Genomic DNA, 26,667 nt, shown 5'->3' with positions numbered 1-26,667 from the left:
CCAGTGATGGTACAGATAACAGGACCCGCAGCATTTATCTCCTCGAAAAAGTACGGCCCTACGATAAACAACACCGTCCACCCACACCACATAGCCACCTTTGGAGAATGAAGTGGTGCCGACTGATGTGCGTGCGGACTTTCCGTTGCCCATATTCTGCTATTCAACATAGTGACGTGTTTTTGGAGATGGCAATGAGCTTCTTCTGTCTACATATTGTTCCATGGCCGTTCATTATCCACTTCTATGCGAACAAGGAATTCCAAAAAAATCGTTCAAATGGCTCTGAGCACTATGGGACTTAACTTCTGAGGTCATCAGTCCCCTAGAACTTAGAACTACTTAAACCTAACTAACCTAAGGACATCACACACATCCATGCCCGAGGCAGGATTCGAACCTGCGGCCGTAGCGGTCGCGCGGTTCCAGACTGTAGCGCCTAGAACCGCTCGGTCACTCCGGCCGGATAGGAATTCCAGAGCGAATGTTTGTTTGCTGGCAGGTCAGCAGGAAGCAACTCCTGAACATGGGTGATTTTGTATGGGCAGCAGTGCAGGATGTTTCGTAAGATTTTAGGCATTCGTGCTCGCAGGCATGTCCAACGTTCTGGCGTTTCCCGGTGCACTGCGTCTTTGCACAGCGCCCACCTACGCTACAGCGCATGCGCAGTGCGCGAGATTTTCAATATCCTCTTGCTCTCTGCGTGCAAAGCCTTGATCTTAACGAAAACATGGACTTTTCTGTAGAAATTTAATTATCTAGTTTAATTTGTACTATACTAAGCTTTCGCCAGAGGCCACTGTTCCCCAGTTATTCAAGCAAAAATAGAAATTTAATTATCTAGTTCAATTTGTGCTGTATTACGCTTTCGCCACAGCCACTGTTGCCCAGTTATTCAAGCAAAAATGTTAAAGTGGCGTTCAAACACCACCCTCCCCTTCCACGCTTACCGGTGTTGTTCGTGGAATTACCTCCTGCCACTGTACATTAAATAGCAACTGCATAAATTATTTCCCGTATTAGGCCTTCTTTGGTCTTCATCTTATGGACTATTGTTATGCCACCGACGCAGTCCTGCCCTTAAAAATTGTAAAATGGAGGTTTTTGTAAATTTTACTTTATAGTTTTGTGTATTTTAACAGCATAAAATAAACAATTAAATAGTTTTGTTTGGCTGACCTTCTTACCACGCAAATATTGTGCTTGTAGTGGTCAAGTTCAGATCGAATTGTAAACGTAGTTATTTTACACATAACATTTACAAAACCTTTTTCTTCTTTCAATATCCTAACGGGGAAGTTTAAATTAATAGTGTTAACGAAATAGGTGACTAAGCCTATGACGTAATAACCCAGTCAGTGAAGATCAAAAGAGGTCATATTTGGGAAATAATTCGTGTACTCGCAAATTTTTAATATTTGTGCATTGGTAGGATGGAGTGCCATGAACAACATATTAAAAATCCTGATTCGTGGTGGTGGTGGTGGTGGTGGTGGGGGGGGGGGGGGGGGTTGCGTTTGTGAATTAAATGTATTCCAGTACAAAATTAAATTACATTAAATTTCTTATAAGAAAGTGTCCATTTCGTTTTTTCTCTAGGGTTTTGCGCGCAGAGAGCGAGAGAATATTCAATCCCGCGCATGCGCTGTAGCTAGGGGTTTTTTCTGGGTCAATGTGTGGTACTTTCTCGACTTTATGGACCACAAGCGTTTTGTATGAAATCGTGTGTCTCGACTTGCTCTACGCCACAGTGGTACGCTATAAACAGTTATCGTTTACGTCTTGTATAAACAGACATTCAACTATAGAAGTAAATTCAGAAGTGATCCAGGGAAGTGTGTTTCGATTATTGCTTTTCATATAGTATATTAATGTCCTGGCAGACAATATTAACAATAGGCCCAGACTTTTGCAGATTTTATAGTTATCTGTAAGGAAGTGCTGTCTGAAAGAAGTTGTACAAATATTGTCAGATCTTCATAATATTTCAAATTGTGTAACAAGCTTTAAGTATTTAGAAATGTGAAATGTTTCATCTCACAAAAAGGATACACGTAGCATCCTATGACTGCATTATCAGTGACCCACTTTTGGAGTCAGTCAACTCATACAGATAGCTTTGTAACAGTTTGTAGGAAATTGAATGACCGTATACATAATAAATCAGATAGCAAACTTCGATTCATTGAAAAAATACCGTGAGTCTACAAGGAGAATTCCTTGCAAGACGCTTGTGCGAGCCATTCTATGATACTGCTGAGGCGGTTGGACTCACACCAAATATGATTATTAGAGGATATTGAACGTATACAATAGAAGGGCAACACGTATGGGTAGAGGTTTGCTTGATCCATCTATTCGCGCATAAAAAAACGTACCGAATGACGTCATTAAGTTTGGAAAACGACAAAGGAATGGTAGTAACCGGAAAGTACGCTAATAAACCAAACTCCTCCGCAAAGACCCGACAATCATGCAAAACTGACGAAATGGATGAAAAGGTTACAAGGTATAGTTTACCGAGGATGGGACATACAGAACCATCCGTCATTTTTCTCAGGTAGTGCACCTGTACCTTCCTCCAGACTAAGAACTAGTTCATCCATGCTGTGGCAATAACTGTTAATCAGCGTGGCTCATAAGCGAAGTAGCACACAATTTCCCAGAGAAAATGAACTGTATTAGAAGTAGAAGCCTCCACAATCCTTTACGCCAACAATCGCCCACCTAATCGAACAATGAAATCTTCAGCATCTCCTGTACACGCTAAAAACTTTTACTTTGTATAATTTTGTTTACATTTTCACCGTAATGTTGCTGCCGTTCGTAGTGTTGTAGAATTATACATTCTGAATATTTAAAGGAAGCTGGCAGCCTTTGCCCACCAGTTCGAAATTCTGACAAGATCTGCCTGAAATTTTGTGCATTTTTTTTTTCTGACAGCACTTTATTAAAGATAACTGCATAATTTCCTAAAAGTCTGGCAGGTCGTTAACATATAACGTGAACAGCATGGGATTTAACACACTTTGGAGGGACACACCTTAAGTTATTTATCTGTCCCTGACTCTCCATCCATGATAGCGTCCTGGAACCTCCCTGCCAAAAAATCTTCAAACCAGTCACAAGTTTCTTTCGATCCTTTTTATGAGCAGATTTACCTTAACAAACCTTGGTGTGTTACTGCGTCAAATGATTTCCGGAAGTCAAGAAATACTGTATGTATCTTGCTGACCTAATTCGTGACTATCAGTGTGCCATATGAAAAAAGCGCGAGTCGAGGTATGCATAAGCGACGTTTTCGGAGTCCACACTGGTTGGTACAGAGGAGGTCATTCTATTCGGAAACCTCATTACGTTTTAGATTGAGATTGTAAGATTCTACAGAAACGAATGTCGAGGATACCGGACGGTAGTTTTGCGGATCACTTCTGCGACGTTTCTTGTGTTCGGACATGATACGTGATCTGTGCTTTCTTTCAACCAACTTACAGTTTGAAACTTCCTGGCAGATTAAAACTGTGTGCCCGACCGAGACTCGAACTCGTGACCTTTGCCTTTCGCGGGAAAGTGCTCTACCAACTGAGCTACCTAAGCACGACTCACACCCCGTCCCCACAACTTTAATCCCCCCAGTACCCCGTGTGCTACTTTCCAAACTTCACAGAAGCTCTTCTGCGAACCTTGCAGAACTAGCACTCCTGAAAGAAAGGATACTGCGGAGACATGGCTTAGCCACAGCCTGGGGGGTGTTTCTAGAATGAAATTTTCACTCTACAGCGGAGTGTGCGCCGAGTTCAAGTCTCGGTCCGGCACACAGTTTTAACCTGCCAGGAAGTTTCATATCAGCGCACACTCCGCTGCAGAGTGAAAATCTCATTCTGGAAAATTAGAGAATTTTTTTGTTCGAGGGACAGATTATGGTTAAAAGAGAGGGCAACTCAGCCACAAATTTAATATAGAAACTGGTAGAGATTCCAATGAACTTTGGAGCTTTATCAGCTTTTAGTTATTTAAGCTGTTTTTCAACGCCACTGGGACTAATATCTATATCAGTCACCCCTGTAGTGGCGCGACGTTTAAATTGGGGCAGTACTCCTGAATTTTCTTTTGTAAAGAAACACCTGAAAGTGATGAGCATGTCTGCTTGTGGGACACATAGAAAAGGGACCCGGTGGACAGCAGCAGCAACTGTGACGCGTGGCCGTGTTGCAGGGCCTGAAGCTGAAACACCGGAGCGCCAGCGACCTGGACAAGCGGGGCACGTCGGCGAGCATCCGCAGCACCGGCTCGACCACCTCGTGGGTCAGCACCGACTCCTCCCAGTCGGCCGTCACCAACGCCTCCGTGCACACCGACTCCAACGCCAGCTTCGTCGTCGAGGTAAGTCCGTCACTACCAGGGGTAGTAATGTGGCTTTCATTATCACCTAGAACAAGTAAGATTGGGATCCTGCAACTTGGTGCTAGTCCATCTCTACGTATGCACCCTTCAGTGTGACACATTTGCCAAAACGGTGGAGGGCTTGGCGGAGATCCTATTTGTAGAAGTCTGCGTGTTGGCTTTTCAGGAATCAGTACGCCTCGAAAATCTCTTGTGATTTGGGTAGTGTTTTATTCATACGATGATAGTCAAGGAAGTCACATGGTGACATGTCAGGAAGATATGGGTGTCTCAGTCAAAATTTGATAGCCCAAGCAGGCAGCATGGGTGAGTTTGTACTGTAAAGAATGAGGCGCGCCGTTGTCGTGGGGCAAAACCAACCATCTGCACAGCTCCCCGGGACGCTTCTTCTTGAGAGCCTCCTGTAACCTTGTCAGGAGACATCGGTTTGCTTTTTACGAGTTTAATAATTTTTGCACTGCACCATTGCAATCCCAAAAAATACTCACAAGTGAACCTCCCCATCGCACCCCCCTCAGATTTAGTTATAAGCTGGCACAGTGGATAGGCCTTGAAAAACTGAACACAGATCAATCGGGAAAACAGGAAGAAGTTGCGTGGAACTATGAAATAATAAGCAAAATATACAAACTGAGTAGTCCATGCGCAAAATAGGCAACATCAAGGATAGTGTGAGCTCAAGAGCGCCGTGGTCCCGTGGTTAGCGTGAGCAGCTGCGGAACGAGAGGTCCTTGGTTCAAGTCTTCCCTCGAGTGAAAAGTTTACTCTTTTTATTTTCGCAAAGTTATGATCTGTCCGTTCGTTCATTGACGTCTCTGTTCACTGTAGTAAGTTTAGTGTCTGTGTTTTGCGACCGCACCGCAAAACCGTGCGATTAGTAGACGAAAGGATGTTCCTCTCCAATGGGAACATGGGAATATGTTGTCGACCCACCTATCTTGTACACTTGGTCAATCGGTAAAAAGATTCTTCTACCTTGCTCGATTGAGGTTTTCTTGTGGATGTGATAATCACTCCCATAAAAGTGATGAAAACATATAGAGTTTGTCACATAAACTGAAAATAAAAAATTAAACATTTCACTCGAGGGGAGACTTGAACCTCTCGTTCCGCAGCTGCTCACGCTAACCACGGGACCACGGCGCTCCTGCGCTCATGGTGTCCTTGATGTTGCCTATCTTGCGCATCAACTACTCAGTTTGTATATTTTGCTTATTTTTTCATAGTTCCACACAACTTCTTCCTGTTTTCACGATTGATTTGTGTTCAGTTTTTCAAGGCCTATCCACTGTGCCAACTTATAACTAAATCTGAGTGGGGTGCGATGGGGAGATCCCTTGTCAGCGTATCTCGTGCGGTGATGGTTGTGTCTTTGCCTATTTTGTGGTGATGAATCCACAAGTTTAGTCCTCCCCTCTCCCTTTGCTGTGGTCTTCTGTCTCGGGCTCTTAGTGATACATCTAGCACTCGTCCGTGCTGAGTAGGCGGCTAACAGAGTATATCTACATCTGCTTCTGCATCTACACTAAGTCTGATATATTTTGATTGTGGCGATTGGTACTTTGTGTACCAATATCTCTTCCCCGTTTTCCTATTCGAGTCGCGTATGGTTCGCGAGAAGAAAGATTCCGGTAAGCCTCCATCTGGACTCGAGTCTTCCTAATTTCATCTTCATAGTCTTTCCACAAGATATGCGGGGGAGGAAGCAATACATTGTGTTATGACCCGACAAAACTACAGTCGTTCCGCTATGACTTTCTTTGACCGTTCTGGGAGATGGCTCATCCCAACTAAACGTGTGAAATATTCCATGAATGATAAAAATATATACTTAATACAATCCTTTTCCACAGGAGTGCTTGATAATTTACAACTGTCATTGACTATTAAAGCATTACTTGATGTGCTAATTAAGAACCTCTTCTCTTCAAGTACAATATTAAACATTTTCCATTTGAGTCCTGCTCAGCAATACTGACTGCTTTATCTGAAGCTCCGAAATGAATCAGAGCGCTTCCAAGCTCGACTCTATATTGACCTCTGTGTGTGGGCGCTGCTATGCTGAGAGAGAGGGCGTGTCTTCTTCAGCCTCTCCCATTCATCGTTAAAGATTGCAGCGAGATATCGCTAATGTCTCTGGTACCGATATGCGTTGCAGACTTTGGTGTGGCGCCACAATCTGTGGACGATATAACATACTCGTTGACTCTTCTAGATATGTACACTCTTGCAATTCTAACAGTAAAGCGAAACGCCTCTCTTGCAGCTTCTGCCACTGGAGTTGACTGAGTATTTCCGTGACGCTTTCGCTCTTACTCAATGAACCTGGAACGAAACATCCTGCTCTTATTTGGAACTGCTCTATTTCCTCTACCAGCCCTATCTGGTACTGACGATCAGTGTTCAAGTATTGGTCGAGTGAGTGTTTTGTAAGCTACTTTATTTGTTGATGGACTACATTTCCTGAAGATTCCTCTAGTGAATCTTAGTCTGGCATCTGCCGTACACGTGATTAATTTTATGTGGTCGTTCCGCTTCAGATCGCTCCACACCCATATTTTATCGAACTGCTTCCTGGCCGAGCGGTTCTAGGCGCTACAGTCTGCAACCACGAGACCACTACGGTCGCAGGCTCGAATCCTGCCTCGGGCATGGATGTATGTGATGTCCTTAGGTTAGTTAGGTTTAAGTAGTTTTAAGTTCTAGGGGACTGATGACTTCAGAAGTTAAGTCCCATAGTGCTCAGAGCCATTTATTTGAACTGCTTCCAGTCATTCTTTTGCAATTTTGTAATCATACAATATAGGGTCTTTCTGTTTGATTCGAGTTGGCCGAACACAGTTGCAACGTTTCTCGGTTCGGTGAGGTTTCTGAACGAGTGTGAACAGTCGTGGAAACAGCCGCCGGTGAACTTCATCAAGCTCTAAATGTCATGCCAGATGTTAAAAACTGATAGACGTCGAATTTTTTTATGTCCATTACCGCCGCGATCTGCTGCGCTAGTCTCCAAGCACCAGGGCCTTCACTTCTCTTACAGTTCCCTACTCTTTACAGAGATGGTCTGCCGCTTAGTTCTTCGTCCTCAGAGTCCTTGGCCACACTGAAAGAGTCTGCACCACCTAATAATTGGTTCATGTAATGGTGTGTTGTTGCCGTCCACTTGTAACTCCACGGCTGGGTTGTTGTAGGGCAGCTCTCCGCCAAATTCAGAAAAACGAATTTCCAAGTTTATTTCACTTTATAAATGGGATGCACCGTTTTATTTTGACTCTTCTAGCTGCTTGATTCATTCCTGTACCAGTACTCCATACATGTGCCTGCAAACAAAGAAATGCAGGGCGGTTTATAAGTCGCTCCCTCGTTTTAAATTTCCTTAAACTTTTTATTAATGAATATTTACAAATGAAACAAGCTGTAGTTGGTTCTCAGGACCATGACAATGTGAGTAGTATAATCCTACATAAGCGCCTGCGTTGTCGAGCAGACGACGTAAACATATAGGAACGTCATCAACTGATTTCTCACATTTCTGAGGACAACTGTGATCCTCTCCTATAATTCGTCCGGAGTGCGTGCGTTTGTTCGGTACACACAAGGGATAAGGTCGTGACTTCTCGGAGGTCATTCGTGGGAACCTCGCCATCGCAGCCAACGTCCTGGGAAGTGTTTATCCAGCTAATCAGGAACGATGCAGGCACAACATTCACAGCACATTCACAACATTTTCCGGTTATGATATCAGTGGTCACACATACTCACTCAGCATCTGGCAGTATCAGTCGCTGTTCATAGCGTCTCGCAAGAGGCCCATTGAGACGATTCGAGTCCATACTGCACCAAACTGTCAATTTCAGTCGACTTGATGATTTTTTTAGTTGACATTCATGGATTTTTTGCTGCCCAATAATAGCAGTTGTGTCGACTGACGAATCCTCTAGCTTGAAACGTAGCCTAATCGCTCCAAAGAATGTTCTTGAACAAATATGGCCAATCATTGTACCAAAATGGTTCAAATGGCTCTGAGCACTATGGGACTTAACATCTGTGGTCATCAGTCCCCTAGAACTTAGAACTACTTAAACCTAACTAACCTAAGGACATCACACACATCCATGCCCGAGGCAGGATTCGAACCTGCGACTGCAGCAGTCCCGCGGTTCCGGACTGCGCGCCTAGAACCACTAGACCACCGCGGCCGGCATCATTGTACCATGACAGCATAATTTCCCCATATTCCATCCGTCTGTCACAGTCTTCCAACGATAACACCTGGACATAATGGGGTTTGCAGGATTTCCTGATCAAGTTCTTCTTTAAGACAACACGCACGGTGTCCCTGCTGCTTCCAGTCTCACGAGGTGCCTGAGTTATTGATTTACCAGGACTGTGCGGGAAGATGTTCCTCACTGCCGCTACATTTTCTGGAGATCGCGCCACCGGTCGTTGTCCTCGTGGTTTATCGACAACTGATCCAGTTGCCATTAGCTCGTTGTGACAGTTCCTAATGGTTTTAGCATCAGGAATGGCGTGAGGGCCACGAAGACCCTGCCACCGCTACTGAACAAGGGCAACATAACTTCACACTTCAAACTGCGAAGCGAGCTGAGCGCGCTCTTGTAAAGTCAACTTTCTTGCCATCTCGTCGTTCACCGTAAGAAGATGCAACGGATAGTTGAGGTATTCGCAGGTGTCCTGTAACGAAACACAATAACGTTCATTAACATACATCAACAATCACAAAACTAATTGATATTTAAAGCTAGGGAGCAACTTCCTCACCCACGCTGCATATTAATTGCGAAGCTGTACAGGGTGGTCCATTGATAGTGACCGATCCAAATATCTCACGAAAAAACTACAATGAACGAAACCCATCTAGCTTGAAGTGGGAAACCAGATGGCGCTATGGTTGGCCCGCTAGATGGCGCTGCCATATGTCAAACGGATGTCAACTCCGTTTTTTTTAAATAGGGACCCGCATTTTTATTACATATTCGTGTAGTACGTAAAGAAATATAAATGTTGTAGTTGGACCACTTTTTTCGCTTTGTGATAGATGGCGCTGTAATAGTCACAAAGGTATAAGTACGCGGTATCACGTAACATTCCGCCAGTGCCGACGCTATTTGCTTCGTGATAGAATACCCGTGTTAAAATGGACCGTTTACCAATTGCGGAAAAGGTCGATATCGTGTTGATGTATGGCTATTGTGATCAAAATGCCCAACGGGCGTGTGCTATGTATGCTGCTCGGTATCCTGCGCGACATCATCCAAGTGTCCGGACCTTTCGCCGGATAGTTACGTTATTTAAGGAAACAGGAAGTGTTCAGCCACATATGAAACGTGAACCACGACCTGCAACGCTTGATGATGCCCAAGTAGGTGTTTAAGCTGCTGTCGCGGCTAATCCGCACATCAGTAGCAGACAAATTGCGCGAGAATCGGGAATCGGTAAAAAACGTCGGTGTTGAGAACGCTACATCAAGATTGATTGCACGGGGATTGCATGGGGACGACTTTGAACGTCGTGTACAGTTCTGGCACTGGGCACAAGAGAAATTACGGGACGATGACAGATTTTTTGCACGCGTTCTATTTAGCGACGAAGCGTGATTCACCAACAGTGGTAACGTAAATCGGCATAATATGCACTATTGGGCAACGAAAGATCCACGATGGCTGCGACAAGAGGAACATCAGCGACCTTGGCGGGTTAATGTATGGTGCGGTATTATGCGAGGAAGGATAATTGGCCCCCATTTTATCGATGGCAATCTAAATGGTGCAATGTATGCTGATTTCCTACGTAATGTTCTACTGATGTTACTTCGAGATGTTTCACTGCATGACAGAATGGCGATGTAGTTCCAACATGACGGATGTCCGGCACATAGCTCGCGTGCGTTGAAGCGGTATTGAATAGCATATTTCATGACAGGTGGATTGGTCGTCGAAGCACCATACCACTGCCCGCACGTTCACCGGAACTGACGTCCCCGGATTTCTTTCTGTGGGGAAAGTTGAAGGATATTTGCTATCGTGATCCACCGACAACGCTTGACAACCATCTGACAACGTGCGTCAGTGCATTGTCAATGCATGTGCGAACACTACGGAAGGCGAACTACTCGCTGTTAAGAGCAATGTCGTTACACGTATTGCCAAATGCATTGAGGTTGACGGACATCATTTTGAGCATTTATTGCATTAATGCGGTATTTTCAGATAATCACGCTGTAACAGCATGCGTTCTCAGAAATTATAAGTTCACAAAGGTACATGTACCACATTGGAACAACCGAAATAAAATGTTAATTTAAAAACCTACGTGTTACCAACTGTTCGTCTAAAATTGTGAACCATATGTTTGTGACTATTACAGTGCCATCTATCACAAAGCGGAAAAAGTGGTCCAACTAAAACATTCATATTTCTTTACGTACTGCACGAATATGTAATAAAAAAATGGGGGTTCCTATTTTTTTTAAAAAAAAAAGAAAAAGAAAAACGCAGTTGGCAGCGGCATCTAGCGGGCCAACCGTAGCGCCATCTGGTTTCCCCCTTCAAGCTAGACGAGTTTCGTTCTTTGTAGTTCTTTCGTTTGACGCTTATTTCGTGTGATATTTGACCCGGTCACGATCAATGGACCACCCTGTATATACGTATCTGCAAGAAGAAGTTGAGTTTCGCTGTATATGTTTTAACGTCTGTTTGTCAGCGAGGGGAAGGGGGGGGGGTTATCAAGCTGTACAGCTGTTGGTGCTTTGCCGCAGGACGAGCAGCTGGACGCGAGCGTGACGGAGACGTACATGGGCGAGTGGAAGAACGACAAGCGGTCCGGCTTCGGCATCAGCGAGCGGTCGGACGGGCTGCGCTACGAGGGTGAGTGGTTCGCCAACAAGAAGTACGGCTACGGCGTGACGACGCTGCGCGACGGCACCAAGGAGGAGGGCAAGTACAAGAACAACGTGCTCATCACCTCGCAGAAGAAGAAGCACATGTTCCTCATCCGCTCCGCCAAGTTCCGCGAGCGCATCGACGCCGCCGTCAACGCGGCGCAGCGCGCCTCCAAGATAGCCCTCCAGAAGGCCGACATCGCCATCTCCAGGTGAGCCCTCTCCTCGCTCAGAGCTGGCTCAAGCTTTTTGTCATGCTGCCGTCTACGTTCACGTCTAGATGTACACTGCTCGCAACTAAACTGGCGACACTGGAAAGAATTTGTTTTACACCGAGGTTGGAGTTGGTACTCCACGTTGACCCTAAACATACACAGAAATTTAAAGTTAACTAATATGAAATGGGAAAGGGCCAAACCTGTGAAGTTCTACACGGTGTGTCCCAGTAAATTAAAGTCGTGAATTACGTTCGCAAAATCACTGTGTTTATTCAAAACATTCTCTCCCTGGGTCAATACGCAGTTGAAATTATCTCAAAAGTTCTTTGAAACAGTCAACGTAGCCCTTTTTTGTAATTGCATTTAGTCTTGGAGTACAGTTTTCTTGGATGTCCTTAACTGCGTCATAACGATGCACTTTCATAGTCAGCCTCAATTTGCGAAACAACCAGAAGCGGCTGGAGCCAAATCCAGCGAATGCAGCGGGTGATCCAGGACTGTGATCGCTTTCCTGGCCAAAAGCTCGTGCACGACCGTTGTTTTGTGGACTGGGCGTTGTCATTGTGGAGCGACCAGGGACCTGCCTCTCGATTTTCGGGTCGAATTCGACGAACTGTCGCCCACAAACGCAAAGCTTAATACAGAAGTTGATGTTGCCTCGCTGCTCCACAGTCGTTTTCCGAAGAGTGTCAGGCACGTACTGTTACATCTGCGCCCAGGACGCCTGCTCCAGTGATGCTACTGCTTAGGTCTTCTACTAGGCAGTTGTTGAAACTTCAAAGATAGTAAAGCCACAACTGGCCACGCAACGGCACTGCAGTGTGGACTTTCACACAGTCAGTTCTAACAGAAATAGGACACGCTGTATATTTCCCACAATGCGACCGTTTCGGAAGCCACTGTCTTGGATGCAACTAGTAATTTCTAAATGGAAAGGGATATCATGTAACGTACCAGATAAAGAGAGAATTATACGAGAAAAACAAAATGTCTTTCATTTGAGTACAGCTTTATTCACTCTCGAGTTACATCACATTTTGTACAGAACAATAAAAATGCTGGTGATAACACGTAAATGCTACTACACGTGCTCTACCTATCGTCTAACACACTGTAAGGTTGTTACTATCCGCTTCGCCCATTCCTCATGGAATTCACCAACATATATACCAACCAGTACGCAGCCACATTCAGTAAAAAGCCGCCCCTGAGTTTTACGAATTTTCTGATCTTCATCGCTTACACCGTAGCCCTTACATTACCAGACAGAGCGAAATCTAATAGCCTTGAGCAGTAGTCATGGAACGGAGAAACGAGATTTTTCTAAACTACCTTCTTTTTCGATGGATTATAGTACCTTAGCATTATTGCAGTGAATCTCAGCTATGCCGGAAATTTTCTCTCCCATATGCCTGCAGCTGTCCTTTGAGGAGGACGTGCTGAGTTGTTATTATGAAGAAATATTCCATTCATTCAGAAACCTGGTCCTATGTTCGCCGACAAGTACTCCGTGCAGTAAATCAGTGTGGACCTGTCTCGTACACCTCCCAGAAGTCAAGGAAGACTGTCTCAGTCTGAAAACTCCTATCGTCTGCCTTCAGAATTACATGAACGAATAGGCGGATGTTAAGCGCTGAAATTCTTCGACTCCCATACTGTTGTGGGATTGAGAAATCTATTGCGCTGGTGAATTAGCTCGTAGCGTTTTTCCATAAGTTTAAGAAACACAGCAGATGCGCCTAATGGAGACGTTAATCATCAATAATATATTCTCCTTCACTATTTCCAGTAGTTTGTCAACGCTAGGATAACTTTTCGATTCTGCGATTGTAGAAATTACGTGGTCCAAAGGCGATGAACTCGTCGAGCCATGTTCGGAGCGCATCTTCACTCGGAAAGGTTGTTCGATAGAGGGTGGAAAAGGTGAGAATCTGAGGGTGCAAGATCAGATTAATAAGATGGGTGGGTGTGGAATGACTTCGCAGCCCATCTCCCGCATAGGGTTTTTTTGGCGCTCTAGCAGAATGCCAGTGGTCGCCATCTTGGAGTAGCATCGCTTCACGTTGTCTTCCTGGCATTGTTCTTGGAATGTGCCTGCAAGACGTTTCAGTTGTTGACAGTGATGGATGGTTACACTTGCAGTTGCTGCTTTGTTTGCGCTCGTCCATTCCTTTCTTTTCCTTGTGTTAGCATAAAGACATCACTTCGCCTCACCAGAAACCATACATGATAGGAATGGTAGGTGTTGTTCATGAGCCAATTGACGACGAGTAAGCAGAGATGAACATACATGCGATACCTATACACCCGCTCTTTGAACCTTCCCCTTTGCATCCAAATGTCGCGCGATGTTGGAATGATCACGTTTCACCACATTTCCCAGTTCTAGAGCAGTCTGACGTGGATCATTGCGGATTAATGGGTTTAAACGTTCTCATGAAACCCCGAACGTCTTCCTGAATGTGGAGAGCCATTAATGCCAGAACGATCCTCCTCAAAACGAGGTAACCATTGTCCAATGGCATTGCGCTCATACACGGCGCAAGTGTTTCTGGCTGCCTCCGTTGCTGTCACTCCTCTACTAAACTCAAACAGAAGAACAGGTCGAAAGTCAGATTTCTTCACTTGGCACTCGTATTTTCTAGCGTCCACATCCCCACTCACTATCTCTTAATGACAAATTAACACTATGTAGCAGGCCGTTGTGACCGAGCGGTTCTAGGCGCTTCAGTCCGTAACCGCGTTGCTGCTACGGTCACAGGTTCGAATCCTGCCTCGGGCATGGATGTGTGTGATGTCCTTAGGTTAGTTAGATTTAAGTACACTACTGGCCATTAAAATTGCTACACCAAGAAGAAATGCAGATGATAAACGGGTACTCATTGGACTAATGCATTATACTAGAACTGACATGTGATTACATTTTCACGCAATTTGGGTGCACAGATCCTGAGAAATCAGTACCCAGAACAATCAGCTCTGGCCGTAATAACGGCCTGGATACGCCTGGGCATGGAGTCAAACAGAGCTTGGATGGCGTGTACAGGTACAGCTGCCCATGCAGCTTCAACACGATACCACAGTTCATCAAGAGTAGTGACTGGCGTATTGTGACGAGCTAGTTGCTCGGCCACCATTGACCAGACTTTTTCAATTGGTGAGAGATCTGGCGAATGTGCTGGTCAGGGCAGCAATCGAACATTTTCTGTATCCAGAAAGGCCCGTACAGGACCTGCAACATGCGGTCGTGCATTATCCTGCAGAAATGTAGGATTTCGCAGGGATCGAATGAAGGGGAGAGCAACGGGTCGTAACACATCTCAAATGTAACGTCCACTGTTCAAAGTGCCATCAATGCGAACAAGACGTGACCGAGACGTGTAACCAATGGCACCCCATACCATCACGCCGGGTGATACGCCAGTATGGCGATGACGAATACACGCTTCCAATGTGCGTTCACCGCGATGTCGCCAAACACGGATGCGACCATCATGATGCTGTAAACACAACCTGGATTCATCCGAAAAAATAACGTTTTGCCATTCGTGCACCCAGGTTCGTCGTTGTGTACACCATCGCAGGCGCTCCTGTCTGTGATGCAGCGTCAAGGGTAACCGCAGCCATTGTCTCCGAGCTGATAGTCCATGCTGCTGCAAACGTCGTCGAACTGTTCGTGCAGATGGTTGTTGTCTTGCAAACTTCCCCATCTGCTGACTCAGGGATCGAGACGTGGCTGCACGATCCGTTACAGCCATGCGGATAAGATGCCTGTCATCTCGACCGCTACTGATACGAGGCCGTTGGGATCCAGCACGGCGTTCCGTATTACCCTCATGAACCCACCGATTCCATATTTTGTTAACAGTCATTGGATCTCGACGAACACGAGCAGCAATGTCGCGATAGGCTACACTCCGACCTTTATCAAAGTCGGAAGCGTGATGGTACGCATTTCTCCTCCTTACACGAGGCATCACAACAACGTTTCACCAGGCAACGTCGGTTAACTACTGTTTGTGTATGAGAAATCGATTGGAAACTTTCCTCATGTCAACACGTTGTAGGTGTCGCCACCGGCACCAACATAGTGTGAATGCTCTGAAAAGCTAATCATTTGCTGATCGCAGCATTTTCTTCCTATCGGTTAAATTTCGCGTCTGTAGCACGTCCACTTCGTGGTGTAGCAATTTTAATGGCCAGTAGTGTAGTTCTAAGTCCAGGGGACTGATGATCTCAGATGTTAAGTCCCATAGTGTTTAGAGCCATTTGAACCATTTTTGACTGTGGTGTCACCGCCAGACACCACACTTGCTAGGTGGTAGGCTTTAAATCGACCGCGGTCCGGTAATATACGTCGGACCCGCGTGTCGCCACTATCAGTGATTGCAGACCGAGCGCCGCCACACGGCAGGTCTAGAGAGACGTCCTAGCACTCGCCCCAGTTGTACAGCCGACTTTGCTAGCGATGGTTCACTGACAAATTACGCTCTCATTTGCCGAGACGATATTTAGCATAGCCTTCAGCTACGTCATTTGCTACGACATAGCAAGGCGCCATTATCAATTGCTATTTATCTTGTGATGCATGTACCGTCAGACCGATGTTCACCAATTATGGATTAAAGTATTCCAGAAGCTACGTACTATTCTTCTTGCTACTATAAAGACCTTGTCCTGTTCCAGACCTCACGCCATCCTGCGTGAGCTTAAACGCGTGCCTTTCGGCTACCTCCTAGTGGCTTGGCTGTCTTGCCAAGTCACAATATTGACCACTATGTAAATTTAAATAGCAACAGTGAACTACACATAAAAATGTTCAAATGTGTGCGAAATCTTATGGGACTTAACTACTAAGGTCATCAGTCCCTAAGCTTACACACTAGTTAACCTAAACTATCATAAGGACAAACACGCACACCCATGCTCGAGGGAGGACTCGAACCTCCGCCGGGACCAGCCGCACAGTCCATGTCTGCAGCGCCTTAGACCGCTCGGCCAATCCTGCGCGGCGAACTACAATAAAAAGTGATAATCGATAAACACACCCATAGCGACCGGAATTCCAACATATAAAACAAAAAAACGCCACAAACTCATGCACCAACCTAGTACTATGGGACAGCATCTCCTTTCAGATATCTCGTTGTTAACATTTGTTTGTTCGATCTGTAGGCTAGGTCTTGTTAAACTGCAAAATATTTCTTTATGAAGACGATCGCTTTCTCATTTGCTGAGAAGTCTTATTTCTCAGTTTAGAGAATAGGAAGATATTTCAGGAACCAGCTGGATGTCCAGCTGAGGTGCCTTCCTGTTTCGACTTTTTTGATTGAAGCACTGCTCAGCTGAAAGGACACTCGACTGTGCATCAGTCGTAGTTATTTTTCGACTTTAATCCTGTTTCAAAGACTGCCCACGTAGCCGAATGATTAGTGTCACTGCCATCGGAGCGGAAAGAACCGGGTTCTGTTCCCGATGTCTTCTCGGATCTTTCTGAGCTAGAGATATCTGGAACGTGACTCACTTAACTTCGTGAGTTCAAAAGAGGAACTGCTTGAACAAGAAAGCGAGGACATGATCAGTATTCATCCACCGGCAGTAACGGCTAGAGGTACTGGTGAAATGTTGAGTACATATCCCTCGATCACATACTTTTCATACCTTGCAGGCAGCAATCTGCCGGTGGGAACAAGCTGTGAGTTGTGCTTACGTTTACTCCACTTTCAAAAGCTCCGATAATGAAGCACTACTGTGGCCAGTTACGGATGTGCCTTTCTCTGGTATCATCTCACCACTTTCTTTTGTAAGCGCTCCCAAGTACTTGGCCATGGTTTACATTTTTTATCTAATTCAGGAGATATTATTCATTGAAGTGTTAAAGACTGTAACGTCCCTTTGAATTACGTGCAATACCACTTACGTGAAATTTAAGACATTCCCGACGTACAGGCTGTTCCACTAAATTTCGGGAGAACTGCTGGATGTTATATCTTGCTGGCACGATATTTCGGCACAGTGTCTTCTGGTCATCTGTAAGTGAATACATTCAGCTCTTCTATTTAAGATCCCGCCGGCACGTGCATGGTCTTCCTAGTTGGCAATGTGCATGGCTTGCTTGAGCTCATACGCTTCTGCTGTAAGTCTGCGTGCTGCTCTGTGCGTCCTCCTCTCTGATGTCAGAACGATTGTCTTCGCACGGTAAGATCGCCGATTTGCAGAGCACGAAGTTATCTGTAATCACGTCCTATGCAGAATTTAACTAGAAAAATGGTTCAAACGGCACTAAGCACTATGGGACTTAACTCCTGAGGTCATCAGTCGCCTAGAACTTAGAACTACTTAAACCTAACTAACCTAAGGACATCACACACATCCATGCCCGAGGCAGGATTCGAACCTGCGACCGGAGCGGTCTCTCGGCTCCAGACTACAACGCCTAGAATCGCACGGCTACTACGGCCGGCCGGAAGTTAAGAACATGGCGGGTCATGTACACTTTCTTTCATACGTGCTCTCCATTATTTTACGTGTTATGTTATTGTTTAGTCTGTTAGTGTGTGAAAGGAATTGGCTTTCCCTAAATCGAACTGAATCTAATTTATGCTTCTGACACGCAGAAATTTTATATTATTTATCACACCTGTCGTGAGTGTACTTTAGTATTTAATTGTAAAACATACCGAATGTTGGCCTGGACGTGTATGGCCAAATCCGGGCCTCACCTGTACATTTAGGTACTCGTAAGCACTTTTACCCGCCGTATAGGAAACGGTGTTAAATTTTAGGCGCTTCAACACTGTTTTGTGGACCTCACTCAGTTTAGTTTGAAAAGCATAGGGTACTCAAACTATAGAATGTTTTATAAAATCGTTACACAAAAGTGTCGCTACGATTTCCGTAAAAGTACCAAGTCCTTCTGTGGAGCGAAGAAACACAAACTGTAAACTTCATGAAATATGGTCTGGCGCCTTAGCCTCAACTGTATCTCCTTAGAACGTTACGAAAGACAAAAAAGAGAGATAAATAAGCCCGATGGTCTACTCAGTCCAGTACCGCGAACTTCCTACGAAATCACTGCAAATCAGAAACATACTGCGCACACCCACAGTACGCATATACACCTTTATTGCAGTGAAGCAAAACTCTGCATATCAGATTTTGTCGGCTGACTTCATTTTACCTTACCCGGTAATAGTAACGTTGAATGACGGCAAATACCTCATTAATGATTTCAGTGAAATGACAAATTGATCTTGCCATTACGTTTTGAACCTAACCAGATAAATTATTCACGTTTCCGTAAATTTCCCACTGACTAGTTTTCGTCGAAAATATATCGATGTTTCTGCACTTTACAGCGCAACAATCCGTCCATGCACAGACGGACATTTGTACTTAATGAGGAGAAACAAATGCGCTAAATTATCCTCAATATCTGAAACGCATTGGGTCACATGACGGTAAATGTAGAGTCAGTGGCAATTTGTGAGTTCGTGGAATAATTATTAAAACCACAAATGTCAATGCATTTGCGCGTCAAACCACAATCACACAATTGCAACTGCGATACCTGATTGTTCTTGTGTGTGTGTGGGGGGGGGGGGGGGGGGAGGAAGGGGGGGCACACTGATTATGTGAATGTAAAGTAGCACTCTGCCGAAACTACGGTTCGATAGTTATGATACAGCACATAAATGACGTAGTGAATGGTAGGATTAATGGTAGTATTACTAGCATTGGTAGGGAAAGAAACATAAAGGGATGTGTGTGTGAGAGAGAAAGTGGGAGCCGACGATTTCTCTTTGTTTGGTAACAATTAGAGCCGCACATTGTTCAGTGTTATTTCATTGTGTATTTCCTATTCTTACAGAAAGTAAATTGTATTTTATAAGTAATGAAAATGAGTCGATTGGGCAAGTTCTTCGCTTTTATGTAACCGGGGCAATTACTTTCGATTCAAGTACAGCTTATATGCTCACAAGGAAACCTCCCCATCGCACCCCCCTCAGATTTAGCTATAAGTTGGCACAGTGGATAGGCCTTGACAAACTGAACACAGATCAATCGAGAAAACAGGAAGAAGTTGTGTGGAACTATGAAAAAATAAACAAAATATACAAAGTGAGTAGTCCATGCTCAAGATATGCAACATTAAGGAGAGCAGCAGGTTAGTGGCGCTGTGGTCTTGCGGTTAGCGTGAGCAGCTGTGGAACGAGAGGTCGCTCTCCAAAGTTCCAGGACATGTTCAGATTTGCTCGGACATATGCAGGATTTGACGGTGTACACACGGAAAAATTTCAAAACGTTAAAAACATATGTTTTGACAGAGCACAGGGAAAACTGTGCGACTGTGAAACTGTTGCATTCATTTGTTGCAGTTTATGAGACAAACTGTTGTGATTTCATCACTTTTTTGGGAGTGATTATCACATCCATAAGAAAACCTAAATCGGGCAAGGTAGAAGAATCTTTTTGCCCATTCGCCAAGTTTACAAGTTAGGTGGGTCGACAACATATTCCTGTCATGTGTCGTATAGAATATATCAGACGTGTTTTCCTGTGGAGGAATCGGTTGACCTATGACCTTGCGATCAAATGTTTTCGGTTCCCATTGGAGAGGCACGTCCTTTCGTCTACTAATCGCACGGTTTTGCGGTGCGGTCGCAAAACACAGACACTAAACTTATTACAGTGAACAGAGACGTCAATGAACGAACGTACAGATCATAAGTTTTGCGAAAATAAAGACAGTAAACTTTTCACTCGAGGGAAGACTTGAACCAAGGACCTCTCATTCCACAGCTGCTCACGCTAACCACGAGACCACGGCGCTCGTGAGCTCACAATCTCCTTGATGTTGCATATCTTTGGCATGGACTACTCAGTTTGCATATTTTACTTATTTTTTTCATAGTTCCATCAACTTCTTCCTGTTTTCTCGACTGATCCGTGTTCAGTTTTTCAAGGCCTATCCACTGTGCCAACTTATAACTAAATCTGAGGGGGGTGCGATGGGGAGGTTCCCTTGTCAGTAAGAAAAATCTATGTAATTATTGTTGTTACTTTGTAATGAGCTGAACGTTCCTCATCCTGAAGTGTAAACAGCTCCAGTGGCGACTTCGTTCAAGTCTCCGTCAGAAGTCGTTGCAGAAGTGGCTGATGAAACCGATGATGCGCCTTTCTAGAGACTAGACTGCTCATCAGGTAAGGTCGCAGACATAGTAGACATCGACGTTTCATTATTTGTGCTCCTCGAAATTATTCCTTATCACTGTAAAGCTTCTTGGGTCACATGTTTCATTAGAATGTGACAGAGTCTACACTTATGAAGGTGGTCTCGTAGAAAAGTAGCCACTGCGTTATGATATGGGTTACGCAGTACTTACACGTGGTTTCTGTCTTGTTTTCGAGTGTCCTCGTATTGTACAATTCCCACATTTCCAAACGATGACGCATGCTGAAGAACGGTGGTCACCTATTAATGTTCCGCAGATTACACGGCCCATTGCGTGTCCTCACTCAGATTCTATACGTTTCAGTACTTCAGGTATCTAGCGGAATCTTGTAAAAAACTGATTGCACACGTAAACAAAGTGATCGAAATGAGGTAACGCCCAAGACTTACGCAACACACTTCACGTTCAGGTTTTATCTTTACTGCCAAAGACTACCGTGAAAACTATTGTAATCTACGCTTACTTATGATAGTCTACGGTAACCTTCGGTACTTTTACAACTATACGTGAAATTACGCGCATGTCTGGTAGGAGGCGAGCAGGACAACACATATCCTTTGTCAGTTACAATTCAAGGGTTTACCAACACCCAGCGTTTCATGTCGCTAGCGGTGGCCACTGGCATTACAGATTTTCTTAAGCGAAGAACCAGCAAGTGTGGAGTTTTGGCATTATCTTGTTTAACTCGAACTGGTGTTTCTGATACGAATTTTAAAAAGTTAAACTCTTTCTGCAAGAGTGTTTACTAACTCAGAATACGATTAAAAATTCCGAAGGCGAGCAAAACTAGAAGACATTGCACTTACTTAGCTAAATTAATGAAGATACTTGCCGTATTCACCGAAGTTAATAGGTTCGTGTGAGCGGTATATACTGACCGAAAGTTCCATTCCATCTTCTCGACTGTTCATAAAGATGAGACGTAGAAACAATGTCTCTTGTAAAATATCACTAAAATTTGTTCATGATTTTTTAAATAAAACTGTTCCATTTAATATCATTTTGTTTCAATATTAGTCCACACAACTTCCAAATAGTTTGTAAAAACGAGATCACCCGTCAGACATAACAGTTTCTATCAAGCTCTAGTTAATTAGTTAGTTACGCGTTCTATAGATAATTTGAACAATTCTTTTATCGAAATTATGTGGAAAGTGTAACTTTACGGGACACGTGTACATCATTAGTATTAACATTAATGAGCATATTATCGTTTTATTACTACTCGTGCAACTAATCTTAAAATCAAGTGGTTTTTTAGCAGAAATTCTTCAATGGAATAGGGGCCGTCCAGGAGAAATGACTTTAAATTAAATTTAAAACTTGTTTCGCTACTTGTCAGACATTTTATGTTATATCGGACATATGACAAAAAAATTTTATTCCTGCATATTGAACTCCTCTCCGAGCCACTGACAACTTTAACAGTGGCTAATAAAGATCATTTTCCCCTCTAGTATGTAGGTATGTACATCACTGTCCTTGTCAAATTGTTATGGATTATTTATGACAAATTTCGTTACCGAACATATGTAATTTGACGGCGTAGTTAAAATGCCTAGCTCCTTGAAGAGGTACCTACATGACGTCCGTTGGTGAACACAAGATACTATTCTTACTGCTCGTCTTTGTGCAGTCAATACTTTGCAAGATTAGCAATTATACGAAGAGCAAAAGTGGCTAAATTTCATTGTTTGAGAAACTCAGTAATATGCTTCTTCCAGTTCCATTTTTCATCAACATGTACACCCAAAAACTTGGAGCATTCAACCTTACTTACTGATTCCCACTCATGTACTACATCTTTTGCTGGTATGGCTCTATTTGTTATACAGAACTGAACGCAGAGTGTTTTTTTTCCAAAAGTGAGGGAAAATTCCATTTCCTGAGAATCACTTATAACTCCTTCGAAAATATAATTTACTTACTCTTCTGTTGCTTTGTCACTAATGTTATTTATCGTAATAGTAGAATTGTCTGCAAAGAGTAGCAATTATGCTTGTTGAATGTTAAGTGAAAGGTCATTCACATATATAAGGAATAGTAGTGGTCTCAAAATTGAACCCTGTGGGATTCCCTTTGTGATTTTTTTTTAACCCTTTTCTATCTTTCCAACACTGAATTATTCAGCATAACCTTTTATATTTTGTTTGTCAAGTATCATTAAAATCAGGTGTACGTAAAACCATCAGTTCCATAGAACTTGAGTTTTTCTAACAGAGTATCATAATCTACACAAGCTAATGCCTTGGAAAGATCAGAAAGATACCAAGCAGTGATATATTATTGTTTGAGGCTTACGCGTTTTGTGAATGAATGCATAAATAGTGTTGTCAGCTGAGCATCCTTTCTGGAATCCAAACTGTGGTATGCTAAGTAAATTGTTTTCACTAAGTGTGCGACTACCCTTGAGTTCATTTCTTTTTAGAATATTTTGGTAAAGATATCAGTAAGGAACTAGGATGATAATTGTATAACTCTGTCTTGTCACCTTTCTTATGAAGTGGTTTATTAACTGCATTTTTTAACCTGTCTGGAAAAAATCCCTATGCGTGCGATGCATTACATATATCACTAAGGACATTACTTATGAAGTGGAACAGTTTTTCATAATTCTGTTTGAAGTTTCATGAGTCCCACAAGAGCTTTCGTTTTTTAGAACTTTTGTAATTGTATTTATTTCAAGTAATTTTAATTTATTCTCTTGCTTCTTCAACTGAACCATTTAAGTGTATATTTGTTGTTACGTTTAGAAAGTGATAGTTAAAAATACTTTTAACTTGTGAATTATCAGTCAAAACATTGTCATTTAATTTAGTTGTTACGGAATCTTGTACACTAGCTGGCTGTCCTGTCTCCATTCTGATAATGCCTCATAATCACTCAACTAGAACGCACACAAAAAGACGGCTTAAGATGCTACAATGAAATAAAAGTATTACTATTTCTTTGTGCCACGTTTCCAACAGTACTTCAGATATCTCATCTAGCCAAGCATGGGTGCATAAGGGTTACGTTAGGACCTCTGATACCTACGGATCGTGAATTGTTCACTTCCCATCTGCTTAAAAGGAAAGAAACTTTAAAAAACAAAAGTAAATATTTAATCTCAAGTCAGTAATTCGCCGCAGATTACTTAATTTTAAGGACATTGTAGTTATGTTTGTGATTAAAAAAACGCTTTTGATTCTTTTGACAGAAATAATATAGATAAATAATTCGAGAATTTGACATAATGTCTAAACTGGAAAACCTAATCCGTGAAACGCTCCCAGATACAGTGTATAAAGTAAAATTTATGGGAGAAATTTCACAGCCTTTCAAAATAAAATCGGTTGTACGAGAAGGTGACGGCCTATTCCCAGTTCTTTTTAATAGTGTGTTAGAGAAAATAGTAAGAATTTGGAACCGAAAACTTACTGAAGAAACAGAAAATATAAACAACAGAGAAGACTTTCGGAGAAAAGTTTTGAAAAGAGAAGGATTCCAAGGAAGGATAGCTAAAAAGACTGGTTCAAAATGGTATGCAGACGGAGAGAAGAAACTTAATGAACACATGAAAGCATACCGGAAGAAAAGGAAACGACAAAGAATGAAGAACTGAAATTGGAACGTAGTCCTCAGATGGCCTAATCGCAGAAAAGAAAAATCACGAGCACATACAGATTAAGTTACAGTAGATAAACAAATGTAATATGATTTTCTAGTTTCTCATTATTCTTAATCAATCCTAGTTCTGTTTTTGTAATAGACACGCTACCTTAATGTCATGTGCTACAAATTGTTAATAATTTTCTCGTATGTCAGGTTATAATTAGGTATACTTACCATCAGCTATTTGACATAAGAAGTTCCGTATTCCTTTCGGTAAATTACATGCCCCACCCTTTAACATTTCACTTTCGTTTCATTAATAATTACGTCTCGCGCTCTGGTCTCTTTTGTTTTCCTGTCTCCCCTGGTAATTCCCAGAAAGCATCAAATCATTATACCCTGCGTGCCGCGGAGTTTGTCAGTGGTTTTCAAATTTGAAGTCTCACTGGCGTAAGTCATTTCAGGTAGATAATGTGCATTTCTGAGTGCTGCATGTGAACAGAGAGGCGTGCAAGTTTGACCGTAGGGTTATGGAGGGGACGACTTTGAGAGAGGGCCATAATCTTTGGGACGGGGGCTACAGTAGATGCGAATTGTTGTTGACGGTGGACGCAGGAGTGTGTGTATAGCTTCCCACAGCTTGCAGCGATGTGAGTGGGTGGTGAGTGTGGCCGTGTTTTGTGCGCAGGACGGCGACGGCGCGCGGCAAGGCCGAGCTGGCGGACATGGCGGCGGAGCACGCGCGCGAGGACTCGGACATCGCCCGCGAGACGGCGCGCCAGTTCGCGCCGGACTTCCAGCAGCCCGGTAAGTGTGCGGCGAGGGCCGCAGATCTGACTCACCACACCGCTCCCTCACATTGCCCATATTCAGGTCACCGTACCCTCCTCCTGTCTTCACTAACCATAGTCGTAAAACTGCACAGTCGCTGGCAAACATTATGACAGTGTGTGCTGGTATAACAGTTCGTGCGGGTGGTGATGAGCACTTCAAATGAATAAGGAACATTCGATTATCCATCACTTTCAGCTGTTTGTGATTTTCCTCTGTAGACGAAAGACCACTAGAGCTGACATATCAGTATGATCTACACTACTGGCCGTTAAAATTGCTACACCACGAAGATGACGTGCTACAGACGCGAAATTTGACCGACAGGAAGAAGATTCTGTGGTATGCAAATGATTAGCTTTTCAGAGCATTCTCACAAGGTTGGCGCTGGTGGCGACACCTACAACGCGCTCACATGAGGAAAATCTCCAACCTATTTCTCATACACAAACCGCAGTTGACCGGCGTTGCCTCGTGAAACGCTGTTGTGATGCCTCGTGTAAGGAGGAGAAATGCGTACCATCACGTTTCCGACTTTGATAAAAGTCGGATTGTAGCCTATCGCGATTGCGGTTTATCGTATCGCAACATTGCTGCTCCCGTTGGTCGAGATCCAATGACTGTTAGCAGAGTATGGAATCGGTGGGTTCAGGAGGGTAATACGGAACGCCGTGCTGGATCCCAACGGCCTCGTATCACTAGCAGTCGAGATGACAGGCATCTTATCCGCATGGCTGCAACGGATCGCGCAGCCACGTCTCGATCCCTGAGTGAACAGATGGGGACGTTTGCAAGACAACAACCATCTGCATGGACAGTTCGACGACGTTTGCAGCAGCATGGACTCTCAGCTCGGAGACCATGGTTGCGGTTACCCCTGACGCTGCATCACAGACAGGAGCGCCTTGGATGGTGTACTCAACGACAAGCCTCGGTGCACGAATGGCAAAACGTCATTTTTTCGGATGAATCCAGGTTCTGTTTACAGCATCGTGATGGTCACATCCGTGTTTGGCGACATTGCGGTGAACGCACATTGGAAGCGTGTATTCGTCATCACCATACTGGCGCATCACCCGGCGTGATGGTATGGGGTGCCATTGGTTACACATCTTGGTCACCTCTTGTTCGCATTGACGGCACTTTGAACAGTGGACGTTACATTTGAGATGTGTTACGACCCGTGGCTCTCCCCTTCATTCGATCCCTGCGAAACCGTACATTTCAGCAAAATAATGCACGACCGCGTGTTGCAGGTCCTGTACGGGCTTCTCTGGATACAGAAAATGTTCGATTGCTGCCCTGGCCAGCGCATTCTCCAGATCTCTCACCAATTGAAAAAGTCTGGTCAATGGTGGCCGAGCAACTGGCTCGTCACAATATGCCAGTCACTACTCTTGATGAACTGTGGTATCGTGTTGAAGCTGCATGGGCAGCTGTACCTGTACACGCCATTCAAGCTCTGTTTCACTCAATACCCAGGCGC

The 26,667-nt window shown here is 43.9% G+C and overlaps 1 protein-coding gene across 1 annotated transcript in view; it reads left to right on the top strand.

Annotated features, from left to right (window-relative positions):
* The window catches only part of LOC124798152 (junctophilin-1), an 889,016-nt gene that overhangs the window by 598,646 nt on the left and 263,703 nt on the right, over nt 1-26,667 (top strand). The window contains exons 4-6 of the mRNA XM_047261432.1: nt 4,216-4,383; nt 11,180-11,514; nt 25,039-25,157. Of these exons, the coding sequence (XP_047117388.1) occupies nt 4,216-4,383; nt 11,180-11,514; nt 25,039-25,157 (622 nt within the window). The remainder of the gene's footprint in view (nt 1-4,215; nt 4,384-11,179; nt 11,515-25,038; nt 25,158-26,667) is intronic.

Source organism: Schistocerca piceifrons, chromosome 5 (genome assembly GCF_021461385.2).
Source record: "Schistocerca piceifrons isolate TAMUIC-IGC-003096 chromosome 5, iqSchPice1.1, whole genome shotgun sequence".
NCBI lineage: Eukaryota > Metazoa > Arthropoda > Insecta > Orthoptera > Acrididae > Schistocerca > Schistocerca piceifrons.
This window is presented reverse-complemented; position numbering and strand designations above follow the sequence as displayed.